This window comes from Cheilinus undulatus, linkage group 23, assembly GCF_018320785.1.
Source record: "Cheilinus undulatus linkage group 23, ASM1832078v1, whole genome shotgun sequence".
NCBI classification, from domain to species: Eukaryota; Metazoa; Chordata; class Actinopteri; order Labriformes; family Labridae; genus Cheilinus; species Cheilinus undulatus.
In genome coordinates, this window is record NC_054887.1 from 500,095 (window position 1) to 520,612 (window position 20,518).

The 20,518-nt window shown below is 39.0% G+C and overlaps 1 protein-coding gene across 1 annotated transcript in view; it reads right to left on the minus strand.

The window, feature by feature from the left end:
* Window positions 1–20,129, minus strand: part of LOC121505753 — a 57,029-nt gene extending 36,900 nt beyond the window's left edge. The window contains exon 1 of the mRNA XM_041781306.1: window positions 20,086–20,129. Coding sequence (XP_041637240.1) covers window positions 20,086–20,102 — 17 coding nt within the window. The 5' untranslated portion in view covers window positions 20,103–20,129. The remainder of the gene's footprint in view (window positions 1–20,085) is intronic.
* Window positions 20,130–20,518: the final 389 nt, after the last annotated feature.

A 20,518-nucleotide genomic window follows, 5' to 3' on the forward strand; every position in this document is an offset into this window, starting at 1 on the left:
GATATATGGACACCTATCAAACTTCTCAAGTAGATCCGGTCAAAACATGTTTACACTGTGCCAAATTAATGCGCAGCAGCCGTTAGCCGTGAAGCCTGTGGACCGGCATCAACCATCACTTAACTGACATAAATAAAAATGACAGAGTCCAGGTTTAAGACCTGTAACACAACACGGCCGTATCTCCTATTTTCAATGTACAACTTGCTCCCAGGCTCACCTTAAAGGGCACATATCCTACCCTTCAAAGACAAGTTTGTATCAGTCTCAGAGGTCCACAAAACATGCCTGGGAAGAAAAAACACTCCAGTATTGGTTTCTGCATGTCTAAAACTCCTCTGTTTCAGCCCTGCTCAGATCCAGCTGTTTCTGTGTATGTGGCTTTAAATGTTAATGAGCTGTCTGACTCCGCCCCTGACCACACCCCTCTCAGGAAATGGATGTGGCACTCCTGATGTTACATTGTTACAGACGCAATGTTAAAAGAGGGCAGAACTTTCTTTCAAGCTGGGAAGGCCAACCGAACCTAGGTGCGGTGCTAACTCCCCACATGACATCATGACGGGAAAATCTGGGAACGCTGTGTTTCAGCACACATTTTCTGGAAGGTGGAGAAAGAGAGGGGGGTGGATTTTTCTGGTACTTGGTGCTGGGGACAGGCCAGGGGCACACATTCTTGTTAGAAAGCCTATAGAGTGATTTTTGCACAATATGTGACCTTTAACTCTGAGTGGTGAGTGTCACAAAATACCTCACTTCCCTCCTGTTCTAACTGCTCTAAACTACTGTCAGAAGATTTAGATAACACAACAACATAAAAGAAGCCATTATGTCTTTGTAGAGCCAAAGGAAACGCTTCTGATAAACAGGCATGATAATATCTGATAAATGTCAATGTGTCTCTAACAGAGAATCAGCACCTGCAGGGCGTGGACAGCTCTGTGTCACCTCTGTGACCTCGTACTGCAGAAGGAGGGATTATTCTGTTAATTCAAACAGCTGGTCTGATAGAAATAGGCTTTCTATTAGAGACTGTTCATGTTAACGTACAGGTTTATAGTCTGATCATGACTGTTCATGTTAACGTACAGGTTTATAGTCTGATCATGACTGTTCATGTTAACGTACAGATTTATAGTCTGATCATGACTGTTCATGTTAACGTACAGGTTTATAGTCTGATCATGACTGTTCATGTTAACATACAGATTTATAGTCTGATCATGACTGTTCATGTTAACGTACAGGTTTATAGTCTGATCATGACTGTTCATGTTAACGTACAGGTTTATAGTCTGATCATGACTGTTCATGTTAACGTACAGGTTTATAGTCTGATCACATGACTGTTCATGTTAACGTACAGGTTTATAGTCTGATCATGACTGTTCATGTTAACATACAGATTTATAGTCTGATCATGACTGTTCATGTTAACGTACAGGTTTATAGTCTGATCATGACTGTTCATGTTAACGTACAGGTTTATAGTCTGATCACATGACTGTTCATGTTAACGTACAGGTTTATAGTCTGATCATGACTGTTCATGTTAACGTACAGGTTTATAGTCTGATCATGACTGTTCATGTTAGCATTGCAGGTTTATAGTCTGATCATGACTGTTCATGTTAACGTACAGGTTTATAGTCTGATCACATGACTGTTCATGTTAACGTACAGGTTTATAGTCTGATCATGACTGTTCATACAGGTTTATAGTCTGATCATGACTGTTCATGTTAACGTACAGGTTTATAGTCTGATCATGACTGTTCATGTTAACGTACAGGTTTATAGTCTGATCATGACTGTTCATGTTAACGTACAGGTTTATAGTCTGATCATGACTGTTCATGTTAACGTACAGGTTTATAGTCTGATCATGACTGTTCATGTTAACGTACAGGTTTATAGTCTGATCGTGACTGTTCATGTTAACGTACAGGTTTATAGTCTGATCACATGACTGTTCATGTTAACGTACAGGTTTATAGTCTGATCGTGACTGTTCATGTTAACGTACAGGTTTATAGTCTGATCACATGACTGTTCATGTTAACGTACAGGTTTATAGTCTGATCGTGACTGTTCATGTTAACGTACAGGTTTATAGTCTGATCACATGACTGTTCATGTTAACGTACAGGTTTATAGTCTGATCACATGACTGTTCATGTTAACGTACAGGTTTATAGTCTGATCACATGACTGTTCATGTTAACGTACAGGTTTATAGTCTGATCATGACTGTTCATGTTAACGTACAGGTTTATAGTCTGATCATGACTGTTCATGTTAACGTACAGGTTTATAGTCTGATCACATGACTGTTCATGTTAACGTACAGGTTTATAGTCTGATCACATGACTGTTCATGTTAACGTACAGGTTTATAGTCTGATCATGACTGTTCATGTTAACGTACAGGTTTATAGTCTGATCATGACTGTTCATGTTAACGTACAGGTTTATAGTCTGATCATGACTGTTCATGTTAACGTACAGGTTTATAGTCTGATCATGACTGTTCATGTTAACATACAGGTTTATAGTCTGATCACATGACTGTTCATGTTAACGTGCAGGTTTATAGTCTGATCATGACTGTTCATGTTAACGACAGGTTTATAGTCTGATCACATGACTGTTCATGTTAACGCGTACAGGTTTATAGTCTGATCATGACTCTTCATGTTAACATACAGCTCTATAGTCTCATCACATGACTGTTCAAGTAAAATAACAGGTTTATAGTCTGATCATGACTGTTCATGTTAACATACAGATTTATAGTCTGATCATGACTGTTCATGTTAACGTACAGGTTTATAGTCTGATCATGACTGTTCATGTTAACATACAGATTTATAGTCTGATCATGACTGTTCATGTTAACGTACAGGTTTATAGTCTGATCATGACTGTTCATGTTAACGTACAGGTTTATAGTCTGATCACATGACTGTTCATGTTAACGTACAGGTTTATAGTCTGATCACATGACTGTTCATGTTAACGTACAGGTTTATAGTCTGATCATGACTGTTCATGTTAACGTACAGGTTTATAGTCTGATCATGACTGTTCATGTTAACGTACAGGTTTATAGTCTGATCATGACTGTTCATGTTAACGTACAGGTTTATAGTCTGATCACATGACTGTTCATGTTAACGTACAGGTTTATAGTCTGATCACATGACTGTTCATGTTAACGTACAGGTTTATAGTCTGATCATGACTGTTCATGTTAACGTACAGGTTTATAGTCTGATCATGACTGTTCATGTTAACGTACAGGTTTATAGTCTGATCATGACTGTTCATGTTAACGTACAGGTTTATAGTCTGATCATGACTGTTCATGTTAACGTACAGGTTTATAGTCTGATCGTGACTGTTCATGTTAACGTACAGGTTTATAGTCTGATCACATGACCGTTCATGTTAACGCATTACAGGTTTATAGTCTGATCACATGACTGTTCATGTTAACGTACAGGTTTATAGTCTGATCACATGACTGTTCATGTTAACGTACAGGTTTATAGTCTGATCATGACTGTTCATGTTAACGTACAGGTTTATAGTCTGATCATGACTGTTCATGTTAACGTACAGGTTTATAGTCTGATCATGACTGTTCATGTTAACGTACAGGTTTATAGTCTGATCATGACTGTTCATGTTAACGTACAGGTTTATAGTCTGATCACATGACTGTTCATGTTAACGTACAGGTTTATAGTCTGATCATGACTGTTCATGTTAACGTACAGGTTTATAGTCTGATCACATGACTGTTCATGTTAACGTACAGGTTTATAGTCTGATCATGACTGTTCATGTTAACGTACAGGTTTATAGTCTGATCACATGACTGTTCATGTTAACGTACAGGTTTATAGTCTGATCATGACTGTTCATGTTAACGTACAGGTTTATAGTCTGATCATGACTGTTCATGTTAATGTACAGGTTTATAGTCTGATCACATGACTGTTCATGTTAACGTACAGGTTTATAGTCTGATCATGACTGTTCATGTTAACGCAGGTTTTATAGTCTGATCACATGACTGTTCATGTTAACGTACAGGTTTATAGTCTGATCACATGACTGTTCATGTTAACGTACAGGTTTATAGTCTGATCACATGACTGTTCATGTTAACGTACAGGTTTATAGTCTGATCATGACTGTTCATGTTAACGTACAGGTTTATAGTCTGATCACATGACTGTTCATGTTAACGTACAGGTTTATAGTCTGATCACATGACTGTTCATGTTAACGTACAGGTTTATAGTCTGATCACATGACTGTTCATGTTAACGTACAGGTTTATAGTCTGATCATGACTGTTCATGTTAATGTACAGGTTTATAGTCTGATCACATGACTGTTCATGTTAACGTACAGGTTTATAGTCTGATCATGACTGTTCATGTTAACGTACAGGTTTATAGTCTGATCATGACTGTTCATGTTAACGTACAGGTTTATAGTCTGATCATGACTGTTCATGTTAACGTACAGGTTTATAGTCTGATCACATGACTGTTCATGTTAACATACAGGTTTATAGTCTGATCACATGACTGTTCATGTTAACGTACAGGTTTATAGTCTGATCACATGACTGTTCATGTTAACGTACAGGTTTATAGTCTGATCACATGACTGTTCATGTTAACATACAGGTTTATAGTCTGATCATGACTGTTCATGTTAACGTACAGGTTTATAGTCTGATCATGACTGTTCATGTTAACGTACAGGTTTATAGTCTGATCACATGACTGTTCATGTTAACATACAGGTTTATAGTCTGATCACATGACTGTTCATGTTAACGTACAGGTTTATAGTCTGATCACATGACTGTTCATGTTAACGTACAGGTTTATAGTCTGATCACATGACTGTTCATGTTAACGTACAGGTTTATAGTCTGATCACATGACTGTTCATGTTAACGTACAGGTTTATAGTCTGATCATGACTGTTCATGTTAACGTACAGGTTTATAGTCTGATCATGACTGTTCATGTTAACGTACAGGTTTATAGTCTGATCATGACTGTTCATGTTAACGTACAGGTTTATAGTCTGATCACATGACTGTTCATGTTAACGTACAGGTTTATAGTCTGATCATGACTGTTCATGTTAACGTACAGGTTTATAGTCTGATCACATGACTGTTCATGTTAACGTACAGGTTTATAGTCTGATCATGACTGTTCATGTTAACGTACAGGTTTATAGTCTGATCATGACTGTTCATGTTAACATACAGGTTTATAGTCTGATCATGACTGTTCATGTTAACGTACAGGTTTATAGTCTGATCACATGACTGTTCATGTTAACGTACAGGTTTATAGTCTCATCATGACTGTTCATGTTAACGTACAGGTTTATAGTCTGATCACATGACTGTTCATGTTAATGTACAGGTTTATAGTCTGATCACATGACTGTTCATGTTAACGTACATGTTTATAGTCTGATCACATGACTGTTCATGTTAACGTACAGGTTTATAGTCTCATCATGACTGTTCATGTTAACGTACAGGTTTATAGTCTGATCATGACTGTTCATGTTAACGTACAGGTTTATAGTCTGATCATGACTGTTCATGTTAACGTACAGGTTTATAGTCTGATCATGACTGTTCATGTTAACGTACAGGTTTATAGTCTGATCACATGACTGTTCATGTTAACGTACAGGTTTATAGTCTGATCACATGACTGTTCATGTTAACGTACAGGTTTATAGTCTGATCATGACTGTTCATGTTAACATACAGGTTTATAGTCTGATCATGACTGTTCATGTTAACGTACAGGTTTATAGTCTGATCATGACTGTTCATGTTAACGTACAGGTTTATAGTCTGATCATGACTGTTCATGTTAACGTACAGGTTTATAGTCTGATCACATGACTGTTCATGTTAACGTACAGGTTTATAGTCTGATCACATGACTGTTCATGTTAACGTACAGGTTTATAGTCTGATCATGACTGTTCATGTTAACATACAGATTTATAGTCTGATCATGACTGTTCATGTTAACGTACAGGTTTATAGTCTGATCATGACTGTTCATGTTAACGTACAGGTTTATAGTCTGATCATGACTGTTCATGTTAACGTACAGGTTTATAGTCTGATCACATGACTGTTCATGTTAACGTACAGGTTTATAGTCTGATCACATGACTGTTCATGTTAACGTACAGGTTTATAGTCTGATCATGACTGTTCATGTTAACGTACAGGTTTATAGTCTGATCACATGACTGTTCATGTTAACGTACAGGTTTATAGTCTGATCATGACTGTTCATGTTAACGTACAGGTTTATAGTCTGATCATGACTGTTCATGTTAACGTACAGGTTTATAGTCTGATCATGACTGTTCATGTTAACGTACAGGTTTATAGTCTGATCATGACTGTTCATGTTAACGTACAGGTTTATAGTCTGATCACATGACTGTTCATGTTAACCTACAGGTTTATAGTCTGATCATGACTGTTCATGTTAACGTACAGGTTTATAGTCTGATCACATGACTGTTCATGTTAACGTACAGGTTTATAGTCTGATCATGACTGTTCATGTTAACGTACAGGTTTATAGTCTGATCATGACTGTTCATGTTAATGTACAGGTTTATAGTCTGATCACATGACTGTTCATGTTAACGTACAGGTTTATAGTCTGATCATGACTGTTCATGTTAACGTACAGGTTTATAGTCTGATCATGACTGTTCATGTTAACGTACAGGTTTATAGTCTGATCACATGACTGTTCATGTTAACGTACAGGTTTATAGTCTGATCATGACTGTTCATGTTAACGTACAGGTTTATAGTCTGATCACATGACTGTTCATGTTAACGTACAGGTTTATAGTCTGATCACATGACTGTTCATGTTAACGTACAGGTTTATAGTCTGATCACATGACTGTTCATGTTAACGTACAGGTTTATAGTCTCATCATGACTGTTCATGTTAATGTACAGGTTTATAGTCTGATCACATGACTGTTCATGTTAACGTACAGGTTTATAGTCTGATCATGACTGTTCATGTTAACGTACAGGTTTATAGTCTGATCATGACTGTTCATGTTAACGTACAGGTTTATAGTCTGATCATGACTGTTCATGTTAACCTACAGGTCTATAGTCTGATCACATGACTGTTCATGTTAACCTACAGGTTTATAGTCTGATCACATGACTGTTCATGTTAACGTACAGGTTTATAGTCTGATCACATGACTGTTCATGTTAACATACAGGTTTATAGTCTGATCATGACTGTTCATGTTAACGTACAGGTTTATAGTCTGATCACATGACTGTTCATGTTAACGTACAGGTTTATAGTCTGATCACATGACTGTTCATGTTAACATACAGGTTTATAGTCTGATCACATGACTGTTCATGTTAACGTACAGGTTTATAGTCTGATCACATGACTGTTCATGTTAACGTACAGGTTTATAGTCTGATCACATGACTGTTCATGTTAACGTACAGGTTTATAGTCTGATCACATGACTGTTCATGTTAACGTACAGGTTTATAGTCTGATCATGACTGTTCATGTTAACGTACAGGTTTATAGTCTGATCATGACTGTTCATGTTAACGTACAGGTTTATAGTCTGATCATGACTGTTCATGTTAACGTACAGGTTTATAGTCTGATCACATGACTGTTCATGTTAACGTACAGGTTTATAGTCTGATCATGACTGTTCATGTTAACGTACAGGTTTATAGTCTGATCACATGACTGTTCATGTTAACGTACAGGTTTATAGTCTGATCATGACTGTTCATGTTAACGTACAGGTTTATAGTCTGATCATGACTGTTCATGTTAACATACAGGTTTATAGTCTGATCATGACTGTTCATGTTAACGTACAGGTTTATAGTCTGATCACATGACTGTTCATGTTAACGTGCAGGTTTATAGTCTCATCATGACTGTTCATGTTAACGTACAGGTTTATAGTCTGATCACATGACTGTTCATGTTAACGTACAGGTTTATAGTCTGATCACATGACTGTTCATGTTAACGTACAGGTTTATAGTCTGATCATGACTGTTCATGTTAACGTACAGGTTTATAGTCTGATCACATGACTGTTCATGTTAACGTACAGGTTTATAGTCTGATCATGACTGTTCATGTTAACGTACAGGTTTATAGTCTGATCACATGACTGTTCATGTTAACGTACAGGTTTATAGTCTGATCATGACTGTTCATGTTAACGTACAGGTTTATAGTCTGATCACATGACTGTTCATGTTAACGTACAGGTTTATAGTCTGATCACATGACTGTTCATGTTAACGTACAGGTTTATAGTCTGATCATGACTGTTCATGTTAACGTACAGGTTTATAGTCTGATCATGACTGTTCATGTTAACGTACAGGTTTATAGTCTGATCATGACTGTTCATGTTAACGTACAGGTTTATAGTCTGATCATGACTGTTCATGTTAACGTACAGGTTTATAGTCTGATCATGACTGTTCATGTTAACGTACAGGTTTATAGTCTGATCACATGACTGTTCATGTTAACGTACAGGTTTATAGTCTGATCATGACTGTTCATGTTAACGTACAGGTTTATAGTCTGATCACATGACTGTTCATGTTAACGTACAGGTTTATAGTCTGATCATGACTGTTCATGTTAACGTACAGGTTTATAGTCTGATCACATGACTGTTCATGTTAACGTACAGGTTTATAGTCTGATCACATGACTGTTCATGTTAACGTACAGGTTTATAGTCTGATCATGACTGTTCATGTTAACGTACAGGTTTATAGTCTGATCACATGACTGTTCATGTTAACGTACAGGTTTATAGTCTGATCATGACTGTTCATGTTAACGTACAGGTTTATAGTCTGATCATGACTGTTCATGTTAATGTACAGGTTTATAGTCTGATCACATGACTGTTCATGTTAACGTACAGGTTTATAGTCTGATCATGACTGTTCATGTTAACGTACAGGTTTATAGTCTGATCACATGACTGTTCATGTTAACGTACAGGTTTATAGTCTGATCATGACTGTTCATGTTAACGTACAGGTTTATAGTCTGATCACATGACTGTTCATGTTAACGTACAGGTTTATAGTCTGATCACATGACTGTTCATGTTAACGTACAGGTTTATAGTCTGATCATGACTGTTCATGTTAACGTACAGGTTTATAGTCTGATCACATGACTGTTCATGTTAACGTACAGGTTTATAGTCTGATCATGACTGTTCATGTTAACGTACAGGTTTATAGTCTGATCACATGACTGTTCATGTTAACGTACAGGTTTATAGTCTGATCATGACTGTTCATGTTAACGTACAGGTTTATAGTCTGATCACATGACTGTTCATGTTAACGTACAGGTTTATAGTCTGATCACATGACTGTTCATGTTAACGTACAGGTTTATAGTCTGATCATGACTGTTCATGTTAATGTACAGGTTTATAGTCTGATCATGACTGTTCATGTTAACGTACAGGTTTATAGTCTGATCATGACTGTTCATGTTAACGTACAGGTTTATAGTCTGATCATGACTGTTCATGTTAACGTACAGGTTTATAGTCTGATCACATGACTGTTCATGTTAACGTACAGGTTTATAGTCTGATCATGACTGTTCATGTTAACGTACAGGTTTATAGTCTGATCATGACTGTTCATGTTAACGTACAGGTTTATAGTCTGATCATGACTGTTCATGTTAACGTACAGGTTTATAGTCTGATCACATGACTGTTCATGTTAACGTACAGGTTTATAGTCTGATCATGACTGTTCTTGTTATCGTTCAGGTTTATAGTGTGATCACTTGACTGTTCATGTTAACCTAGAGGTTTATAGTCTGATCATGACTGTTCATGTACAGGTTTATAGTCTGATCACATGACTGTTCATGTTAACTTACAGGTTTATAGTCTGATCATGACTGTTCATGTTAACGTACAGGTTTATAGTCTGATCACATGACTGTTCATGTTAACGTACAGGTTTATAGTCTGATCATGACTGTTCATGTTAACGTACAGGTTTATAGTCTGATCATGACTGTTCATGTTAACGTACAGGTTTATAGTCTGATCATGACTGTTCATGTTAACGTACAGGTTTATAGTCTGATCACATGACTGTTCATGTTAACGTACAGGTTTATAGTCTGATCACATGACTGTTCATGTTAACGTACAGGTTTATAGTCTCATCATGACTGTTCATGTTAATGTACAGGTTTATAGTCTGATCACATGACTGTTCATGTTAACGTACAGGTTTATAGTCTGATCATGACTGTTCATGTTAATGTACAGGTTTATAGTCTGATCATGACTGTTCATGTTAACGTACAGGTTTATAGTCTGATAATGACTGTTTATGTTAACGTACAGGTTTATAGTCTGATCATGACTGTTTATGTTAACGTACAGGTTTATAGTCTGATCATGACTGTTCATGTTAATGTACAGGATTATAGTCTGATCACATGACTGTTCATGTTAACGTACAGGTTTATAGTCTGATCATGACTGTTTATGTTAACGATAGGTTTATAGTCTGATCATGACTGTTCACGTTACCCAACAGATTTATAGTCTGATCACATGACTGTTCATGTTAACCTACAGGTTTATAGTCTGATCATGACTGTTCATGTTAACGTACAGGTTTATAGTCTGATCACATGACTGTTCATGTTAACGTACAGGTTTATAGTCTGATCACATGACTGTTCATGTTAACGTACAGGTTTATAGTCTGATCATGACTGTTCATGTTAACGTACAGGTTTATAGTCTGATCATGACTGTTCATGTTAACGTACAGGTTTATAGTCTGATCACATGACTGTTCATGTTAACGTACAGGTTTATAGTCTGATCATGACTGTTCATGTTAACGTACAGGTTTATAGTCTGATCATGACTGTTCATGTTAACGTACAGGTTTATAGTCTGATCATGACTGTTCATGTTAACGTACAGGTTTATAGTCTGATCATGACTGTTCATGTTAACGTACAGGTTTATAGTCTGATCATGACTGTTCATGTTAACGTACAGGTTTATAGTCTGATCACATGACTGTTCATGTTAACGTGCAGGTTTATAGTCTGATCATGACTGTTCATGTTAACGTACAGGTTTATAGTCTGATCACATGACTGTTCATGTTAACGCAGGTTTATAGTCTGATCACATGACTGTTCATGTTAACGACAGGTTTATAGTCTTATAATGACTGTTCATGTTAACGTGCAGGTTTATAGTCTCATCATGACTGTTCATGTTAACGTACAGGTTTATAGTCTGATCATGACTGTTCATGTTAACGTACAGGTTTATAGTCTGATCACATGACTGTTCATGTTAACCTTCAGGTTTATAGTCTGATCATGACTGTTCATGTTAACGTACAGGTTTATAGTCTGATCACATGACTGTTCATGTTAACATACAGGTTTATAGTCTGATCATGACTGTTCATGTTAACGTACAGGTTTATAGTCTGATCACATGACTGTTCATGTTAACATACAGGTTTATAGTCTGATCACATGACTGTTCATGTTAACGTACAGGTTTATAGTCTGATCATGACTGTTCATGTTAACGTACAGGTTTATAGTCTGATCATGACTGTTCATGTTAACGTACAGGTTTATAGTCTGATCATGACTGTTCATGTTAACGTACAGGTTTATAGTCTGAACTTCACTGTTCATGTTAACGTACAGGTTTATAGTCTGATCATGACTGTTCATGTTAACGTACAGGTTTATAGTCTGATCATGACTGTTCATGTTAACGTACAGGTTTATAGTCTGATCATGACTGTTCATGTTAACGTACAGGTTTATAGTCTGATCATGACTGTTCATGTTAACGTACAGGTTTATAGTCTGATCATGACTGTTCATGTTAACGTACAGGTTTATAGTCTGATCATGACTGTTCATGTTAACGTACAGGTTTATAGTCTGATCACATGACTGTTCATGTTAACGTACAGGTTTATAGTCTGATCATGACTGTTCATGTTAACGTACAGGTTTATAGTCTGATCATGACTGTTCATGTTAACGTACAGGTTTATAGTCTGATCACATGACTGTTCATGTTAACGTACAGGTTTATAGTCTGATCATGACTGTTCATGTTAACGTACAGGTTTATAGTCTGATCACATGACTGTTCATGTTAACGTACAGGTTTATAGTCTGATCATGACTGTTCATGTTAACGTACAGGTTTATAGTCTGATCACATGACTGTTCATGTTAACGTACAGGTTTATAGTCTGATCACATGACTGTTCATGTTAACGTACAGGTTTATAGTCTGATCATGACTGTTCATGTTAACGTACAGGTTTATAGTCTGATCACATGACTGTTCATGTTAACGTACAGGTTTATAGTCTGATCATGACTGTTCATGTTAACGTACAGGTTTATAGTCTGATCATGACTGTTCATGTTAATGTACAGGTTTATAGTCTGATCACATGACTGTTCATGTTAACGTACAGGTTTATAGTCTGATCATGACTGTTCATGTTAACGTACAGGTTTATAGTCTGATCACATGACTGTTCATGTTAACGTACAGGTTTATAGTCTGATCATGACTGTTCATGTTAACGTACAGGTTTATAGTCTGATCACATGACTGTTCATGTTAACGTACAGGTTTATAGTCTGATCACATGACTGTTCATGTTAACGTACAGGTTTATAGTCTGATCATGACTGTTCATGTTAACGTACAGGTTTATAGTCTGATCACATGACTGTTCATGTTAACGTAAAGGTTTATAGTCTGATCATGACTGTTCATGTTAACTTACAGGTCTATAGTCTGATCACATGACTGTTCATGTTAATGTACAGGTTTATAGTCTGATCATGACTGTTCATGTTAACATACAGGTTTATAGTCTGATCACATGACTGTTCATGTTAATGTACAGGTTTATAGTCTGATCACATGACTGTTCATGTTAACGTACAGGTTTATAGTCTGATCATGACTGTTCATGTTAATGTACAGGTTTATAGTCTGATCACATGACTGTTCATGTTAATGTACAGGTTTATAGTCTGATCATGACTGTTCATGTTAACATACAGGTTTATAGTCTGATCATGACTGTTCATGTTAACGTACAGGTTTATAGTCTGATCACATGACTGTTCATGTTAACCTACAGGTTTATAGTCTGATCACATGACTGTTCATGTTAACGTAAAGGTTTATAGTCTGATCATGACTGTTCATGTTAACTTACAGGTTTATAGTCTGATCATGACTGTTCATGTTAACGTACAGGTTTATAGTCTGATCACATGACTGTTCATGTTAACGTACAGGTTTATAGTCTGATCATGACTGTTCATGTTAACGTACAGGTTTATAGTCTGATCACATGACTGTTCATGTTAACGTACAGGTTTATAGTCTGATCATGACTGTTCATGTTAACGTACAGGTTTATAGTCTGATCACATGACTGTTCATGTTAACGTACAGGTTTATAGTCTGATCATGACTGTTCATGTTAACGTACAGGTTTATAGTCTGATCACATGACTGTTCATGTTAACGTACAGGTTTATAGTCTGATCATGACTGTTCATGTTAACGTACAGGTTTATAGTCTGATCACATGACTGTTCATGTTAACGTACAGGTTTATAGTCTGATCATGACTGTTCATGTTAACGTACAGGTTTATAGTCTGATCATGACTGTTCATGTTAACGTACAGGTTTATAGTCTGATCACATGACTGTTCATGTTAACGTACAGGTTTATAGTCTGATCACATGACTGTTCATGTTAACGTACAGGTTTATAGTCTGATCATGACTGTTCATGTTAATGTACAGGTTTATAGTCTGATCACATGACTGTTCATGTTAACGTACAGGTTTATAGTCTGATCACATGACTGTTCATGTTAACGTACAGGTTTATAGTCTGATCATGACTGTTCATGTTAACGTACAGGTTTATAGTCTGATCACATGACTGTTCATGTTAACGTACAGGTTTATAGTCTGATCATGACTGTTCATGTTAACGTACAGGTTTATAGTCTGATCATGACTGTTCATGTTAACGTACAGGTTTATAGTCTGATCACATGACTGTTCATGTTAACGTACAGGTTTATAGTCTGATCATGACTGTTCATGTTAACGTACAGGTTTATAGTCTGATCATGACTGATCATGGTAACGTACAGGTTTATAGTCTGATCACATGACTGTTCATGTTAACGTACAGGTTTATAGTCTGATCATGACTGTTCATGTTAACGTACAGGTTTATAGTCTGATCACATGACTGTTCATGTTAACGTACAGGTTTATAGTCTGATCACATGACTGTTCATGTTAACGTACAGGTTTATAGTCTGATCATGACTGTCCATGTTAACGTACAGGTTTATAGTCTGATCACATGACTGTTCATGTTAACGTACAGGTTTATAGTCTGATCACATGACTGTTCATGTTAACGTACAGGTTTATAGTCTGATCATGACTGTTCATGTTAACGTACAGGTTTATAGTCTGATCACATGACTGTTCATGTTAACGTGCAGGTTTATAGTCTCATCATGACTGTTCATGTTAACGTACAGGTTTATAGTCTGATCATGACTGTTCATGTTAACGTACAGGTTTATAGTCTGATCATGACTGTTCATGTTAACGTACAGGTTTATAGTCTGATCACATGACTGTTCATGTTAACGTACAGGTTTATAGTCTGATCATGACTGTTCATGTTAACGTACAGGTTTATAGTCTGATCACATGACTGTTCATGTTAACGTACAGGTTTATAGTCTGATCACATGACTGTTCATGTTAACGTACAGGTTTATAGTCTGATCATGACTGTTCATGTTAACGTACAGGTTTATAGTCTGATCATGACTGTTCATGTTAACGTACAGGTTTATAGTCTGATCACATGACTGTTCATGTTAACGTACAGGTATATAGTCTGATCATATGACTGTTCATGTTAATGTACAGGTTTATAGTCTGATCATGACTGTTCATGTTAACGTACAGGTTTATAGTCTGATCACATGACTGTTCATGTTAATGTACAGGTTTATAGTCTCATCATGACTGTTCATGTTAATGTACAGGTTTATAGTCTCATCATGACTGTTCATGTTAATGTACAGGTTTATAGTCTCATCATGACTGTTCATGTTAATGTACAGGTTTATAGTCTGATCACATGACTGTTCATGTTAACGTACAGGTTTATAGTCTGATCATGACTGTTCATGTTAACGTACAGGTTTATAGTCTGATCACATGACTGTTCATGTTAACGTACAGGTTTATAGTCTGATCATGACTGTTCATGTTAACGTACAGGTTTATAGTCTGATCATGACTGTTCATGTTAACGTACAGGTTTATAGTCTGATCATGACTGTTCATGTTAACGTACAGGTTTATAGTCTGATCACATGACTGTTCATGTTAACGTACAGGTTTATAGTCTGATCATGACTGTTCATGTTAACGTACAGGTTTATAGTCTGATCATGACTGTTCATGTTAACGTACAGGTTTATAGTCTGATCATGACTGTTCATGTTAACGTACAGGTTTATAGTCTGATCATGACTGTTCATGTTAACGTACAGGTTTATAGTCTGATCATGACTGTTCATGTTAACGTACAGGTTTATAGTCTGATAACATGACTGTTCTCAGTCTCACTCGTCTTCATGTCATTTCATTGATAAATCAGTCAGAAAGTGGGCAGACTAGTTTTTTTGTTGTGACTTGGTTTCTATGACTCGTCCTATTTACTGGGGTACTGATTAACATTTACATTCTCTAAGAACGTTAAGGGATTGGAATGACTATTCCAGTTATTAGTCAGGCCCACAGGCATTGCTGGGGGACAGAAATTGTTGTTTGAATGAAACTTTATATTTTTATCACAAAACATATGAAATTATAAATTAGTAGTTTTATTATTTTTTTGGTGGTAAGTGACTACGGTATTAGTGGGTTAATGCCCGACGAGGTGTCCAGTGATCAGGGATTAATGGACTTTGCGGAGGCAACTGTCCGACATGCGTCGTCCATTTATCCCTGATCACTGCATTAACCCTTACTGAGACATGCAGAGATCTGACTGCAGCTCTGAGCAGAAATGTTCCTCCATCTCTAGAGTTCAGAGCAGATATTTAGCGGCTTCAGACTGATCTACTGTTTTAACGTACTAACGCTCAACACTGGCTCTCACTGGTTGCAGATGACGGTCATGTTATTGAAAACAGAATTTGCATAAGACCAGGCTAAGACTCAAACAGGTTTGATATCATTGTAACACCAAGACTGAAGAAAGAGTGCCTTAAAACTGCTCAGATCCCGTCTAATGACCACCTCACACCTTCGACTGAGATGCTGCTACTTTAACAAGAATCTCCTGATTTTACTACAAGTTTGAAATCCCTGGAAACATTTCTAGGTGTGAGGCCAGCATGAATGTCACATTGTTTGCTTTGTCATCATAATATATTTATTAGACATATTTGATGAAAAATCAAATTAATACAGTATTACCATAACAGGTTTAAACACTGATTTATCTTTCAGCTAGCTAGCTTGACAGCAACAATAAAACATTTAGATGTCATTTTGGTCAGGGTTTGTCAGATTCAGCTGTTTTTGTCTCAGTGTTGACTGTCACATCTCCTCCTCTACATTTCCTCTGTCACACACTTCTACCATGTCTCACGTCAGCATCATGTTAACTTTTACAGATGTATCTGCAGCCATGAAGGCATTAATAGTTCCAGCCTGTGTGAATTCCAACAGCTGAGAGCTCTCAGTTAAAAACCACTCAAACGACGACAGGAGAGAGAAAAACTGTTAAAAGAGTCCTTCCTGGGATCCCCTGCGCTAACCAGAAAGCTTTTTATCAGCTTTTCTAATGATGCCATGTAAACAGTGGTTTCATGCATTTTCAGTGGCGAGACTTCCATAAAGCAAAAGCATTCGATCAGTGAACTAAGGACGTCAGTTACTGGAGACTTTGAAAACCCAACCTTTCAGTGTGGCTGTGAACAGCATGGTTTGATCCTGGCTTGAGCACACAGATTGTCATATTTCTAGTCATTTCTGTGCATCGATTCTATGGTACCATTATAAAGACCTTCTGGAGGCTTAGGGCATGTCCATGAACAAATGAAGACCTGCATTATAACACCAGGAAACTCCTAACTCTGTTGAATAAAAAGTAAGAGTAGCACTGAAACCCTGCAATCATTCTAGCATCTTAATCCTCCTAAAATGAATCCTTACACCACACATCTCAGCACACTACCTCATAAGTGAATGTAAATTATTAATAAAGCACCCGTTCATACTTTTAATTTTCCATTAGCAATACAAATGCACTCTTTTTCTTTCCTGTCTCCTATTAGTGAACAGTGTAAATTAATGTTCATTTACACAGCAGTATAAAGGCATGCTATTAAGTCACTCCAGTTTTAAGTGACGGTTTGAAAGAGCTGGAGAGAAAATTAATGGAAAAGCTTGAGGGAATAGATGCAGCAGAACCAGGAGTCTGCTCTCCCTTTATGGCTGGGGATGGAGAATAATAACATTTGTTTTACTGTTGCTCTGAGCAGCAGCCATGCTGGAGACCGATACTCTCCAAAGCTCATTAGCATACCTGCGAACAAACATAGGAAGGGTCTAATCATAGAGGAAAGCATTAATTCAAGGATTAATGATCCTAGGTATGAGCTGCTCTAACCTCCTTAGTGAGAATTGTTCTAAGCACCTTCCCTATCACCTACCTCACCTGCTGCTCCATAGCCCCACCCCTCACCTGTTGCTCCATAGCCACACCCCTCACCTGCTGCTCCATAGCCCCACCCCTCACCTGCTGCTCCATAGCCCCACCCCTCACCTGCTGCTCCATAGCCACACCCCTCACCTGCTGCTCCATAGCCCCACCCCTCACCTGCTGCTCCATAGCTCCACCCTCCCCCACCTCACCTGCTCCATAGCCCCACCCTCACCTAGCTCACCTGCTGCTCCATAGCCCCACCCTCACCTGCTGCTCCATAGCTCCACCCTCCCCCACCTCACCTGCTGCTCCATAGCCCCACCCCACACCTAGCTCACCAGCAGCTCCATAGCCCCACCCTCACCTGCTGCTCCATAGCCCCACCCTCACCTGCTGCTCCATAGCTCCACCCTCCCCCACCTCACCTGCTGCTCCATAGCCCCACCCCTCACGTAGCTCACCTGCTGCTCCATAGCCCCACCCCTCACCTGCTGCTCCATAGCCCCACCCTCACCCACCTCACCTGCTGCTCCATAGCCCCACCCCTCACCTAGCTCACCTGCTGCTCCATAGCCCCACCCCTCACCTGCTGCTCCATAGCCCCAGCCCTCACCTGCTGCTCCATAGCTCCAACCGCCCCCACCTCACCAGCTGCGCCAGAGGCCCACCCCTCACCTAGCTCACCTGCTGCTCCATAGCCACACCCCTCACCTGTTGCTCCATAGCCACACCCCTAACCTGCTGCTCCATAGCCCCACCCCACCCCTGCTGCTCCATAGCCACCCCTCACCTGCTGCTCCATAGCCACACCCCTCACCTGCTGCTCCATAGCCCCACCCCTCACCTGCTGCTCCATAGCTCCACCCTCCCCCACCTCACCTGCTGCTCCATAGCCCCACCCCTCACCTAGCTCACCTGCTGCTCCATAGCCCCACCCCTCACCTGCTGCTCCATAGCCCCACCCTCACCCACCTCACCTGCTGCTCCATAGCCCCACCCCTCACCTAGCTCACCTGCTGCTCCATAGCCCCACCCCTCACCTGCTGCTCCATAGCTCCACCCTCCCCCACCTCACCTGCTGCTCCATAGCCCCACCCCTCACCTAGCTCACCTGCTGCTCCATAGCCACACCCCTCACCTGCTGCTCCATAGCCCCACCTCACCCACCTCACCTGCTGCTCCATAGCCCCACCCCTCACCTAGCTCACCTGCTGCTCCATAGCCCCACCCCTCACCTGCTGCTCCATAGCCCCATCCCTCACCTGCTGCTCCATAGCTCCACCCTCACCCACCTCACCTGCTGCTCCATAGCTCCACCTTCACCCACCTCACCTGCTGCTCCATAGCCCCACCCCTCACCTAGCTCACCTGCTGCTCCATAGCCCCACCCCTCACCTAGCTCACCTGCTGCTCCATAGCCCCACCTTCACCTACGTCACACTTGATCAGCTGTTTCTTATTTCTCGTTCACCCATAGACCCAATGGTCATTGCTTATTTGAGCAGAAAAATAATTCTGTAGTAATCCTGGAGGATGCAGATCAGCTGATGTCTTCCCTGACAGAACACTAAAGGAGAAATCAAGGGCTGATTCTGACCTCCTTCCTAATTGTTGTCCCATTTGTGTCGTGTATTTTCCAACTTTGATGGGCTCAGACGAAGCCGCAATACTTTCATTAGCAAGTAAAGGACACCTTGGTCCTTGGCCTATAAATAGTAAATGTTGTTAGCAGAGGAGAATAAAACGAGGGAATTCATCCTTCAGTTGCTCGCTGCAGGCTGAGGAGTCTGACTGGTATTTATGGGGGATTGCAAATGAACAGGAAATACCTTCTGCAACTTATGCAAACCACAAATGATATACAGTATATATGAGTGTAAAAAGCCATTTACAATGCCAGTCTTCCAGTGCATATTCTTATCCATATCATTAAACAAGGCTTAATCATAAGACATATTATTTTAAAACCATTTATAAAAGGAGCAGGTCTAGACTGGACCAGTTCCTGTATTAGTAAAAGACACCCAGAACATATTAAGAAGGCAACAGTGGAATAGAAAAGTTCCTCATTTAGGCACAAATCATGAGCAGAATCAGCCTCACCGGTGAGCAGTCATCATCCAGGACACTATGGAGCAATGATGCACTTTTGATGATGCACTTTTCTGAGTACTCCTTCCTCGTTGTTCCAGGTATATTTCATTACTCCTGCACTGTGGACAGGCCACACGATTTCAGCTGATCTAGTCTTACATGTGACCAGGACTGATCCAGTGGTTTCCTGCTGCTCCATAGCCCCAACATTTTACTATGACCTCTGATTCACTACAAACCTGATGTAGGCTTTATTTCCTCACTAAGACACCCCAGCTTTAGTCCACAAAAGCCTGAGGTAAGAGTCTGTGTTCCTCTACAGCCTCAATCTGAGGACCCGATTCACTACAATACATTCATTAAAGCCTCTGCTCAGAGATGGGTGACAGACACCTACAGACCTCTGATTCACTACAAACATTCATTATTATACCAGTGACAG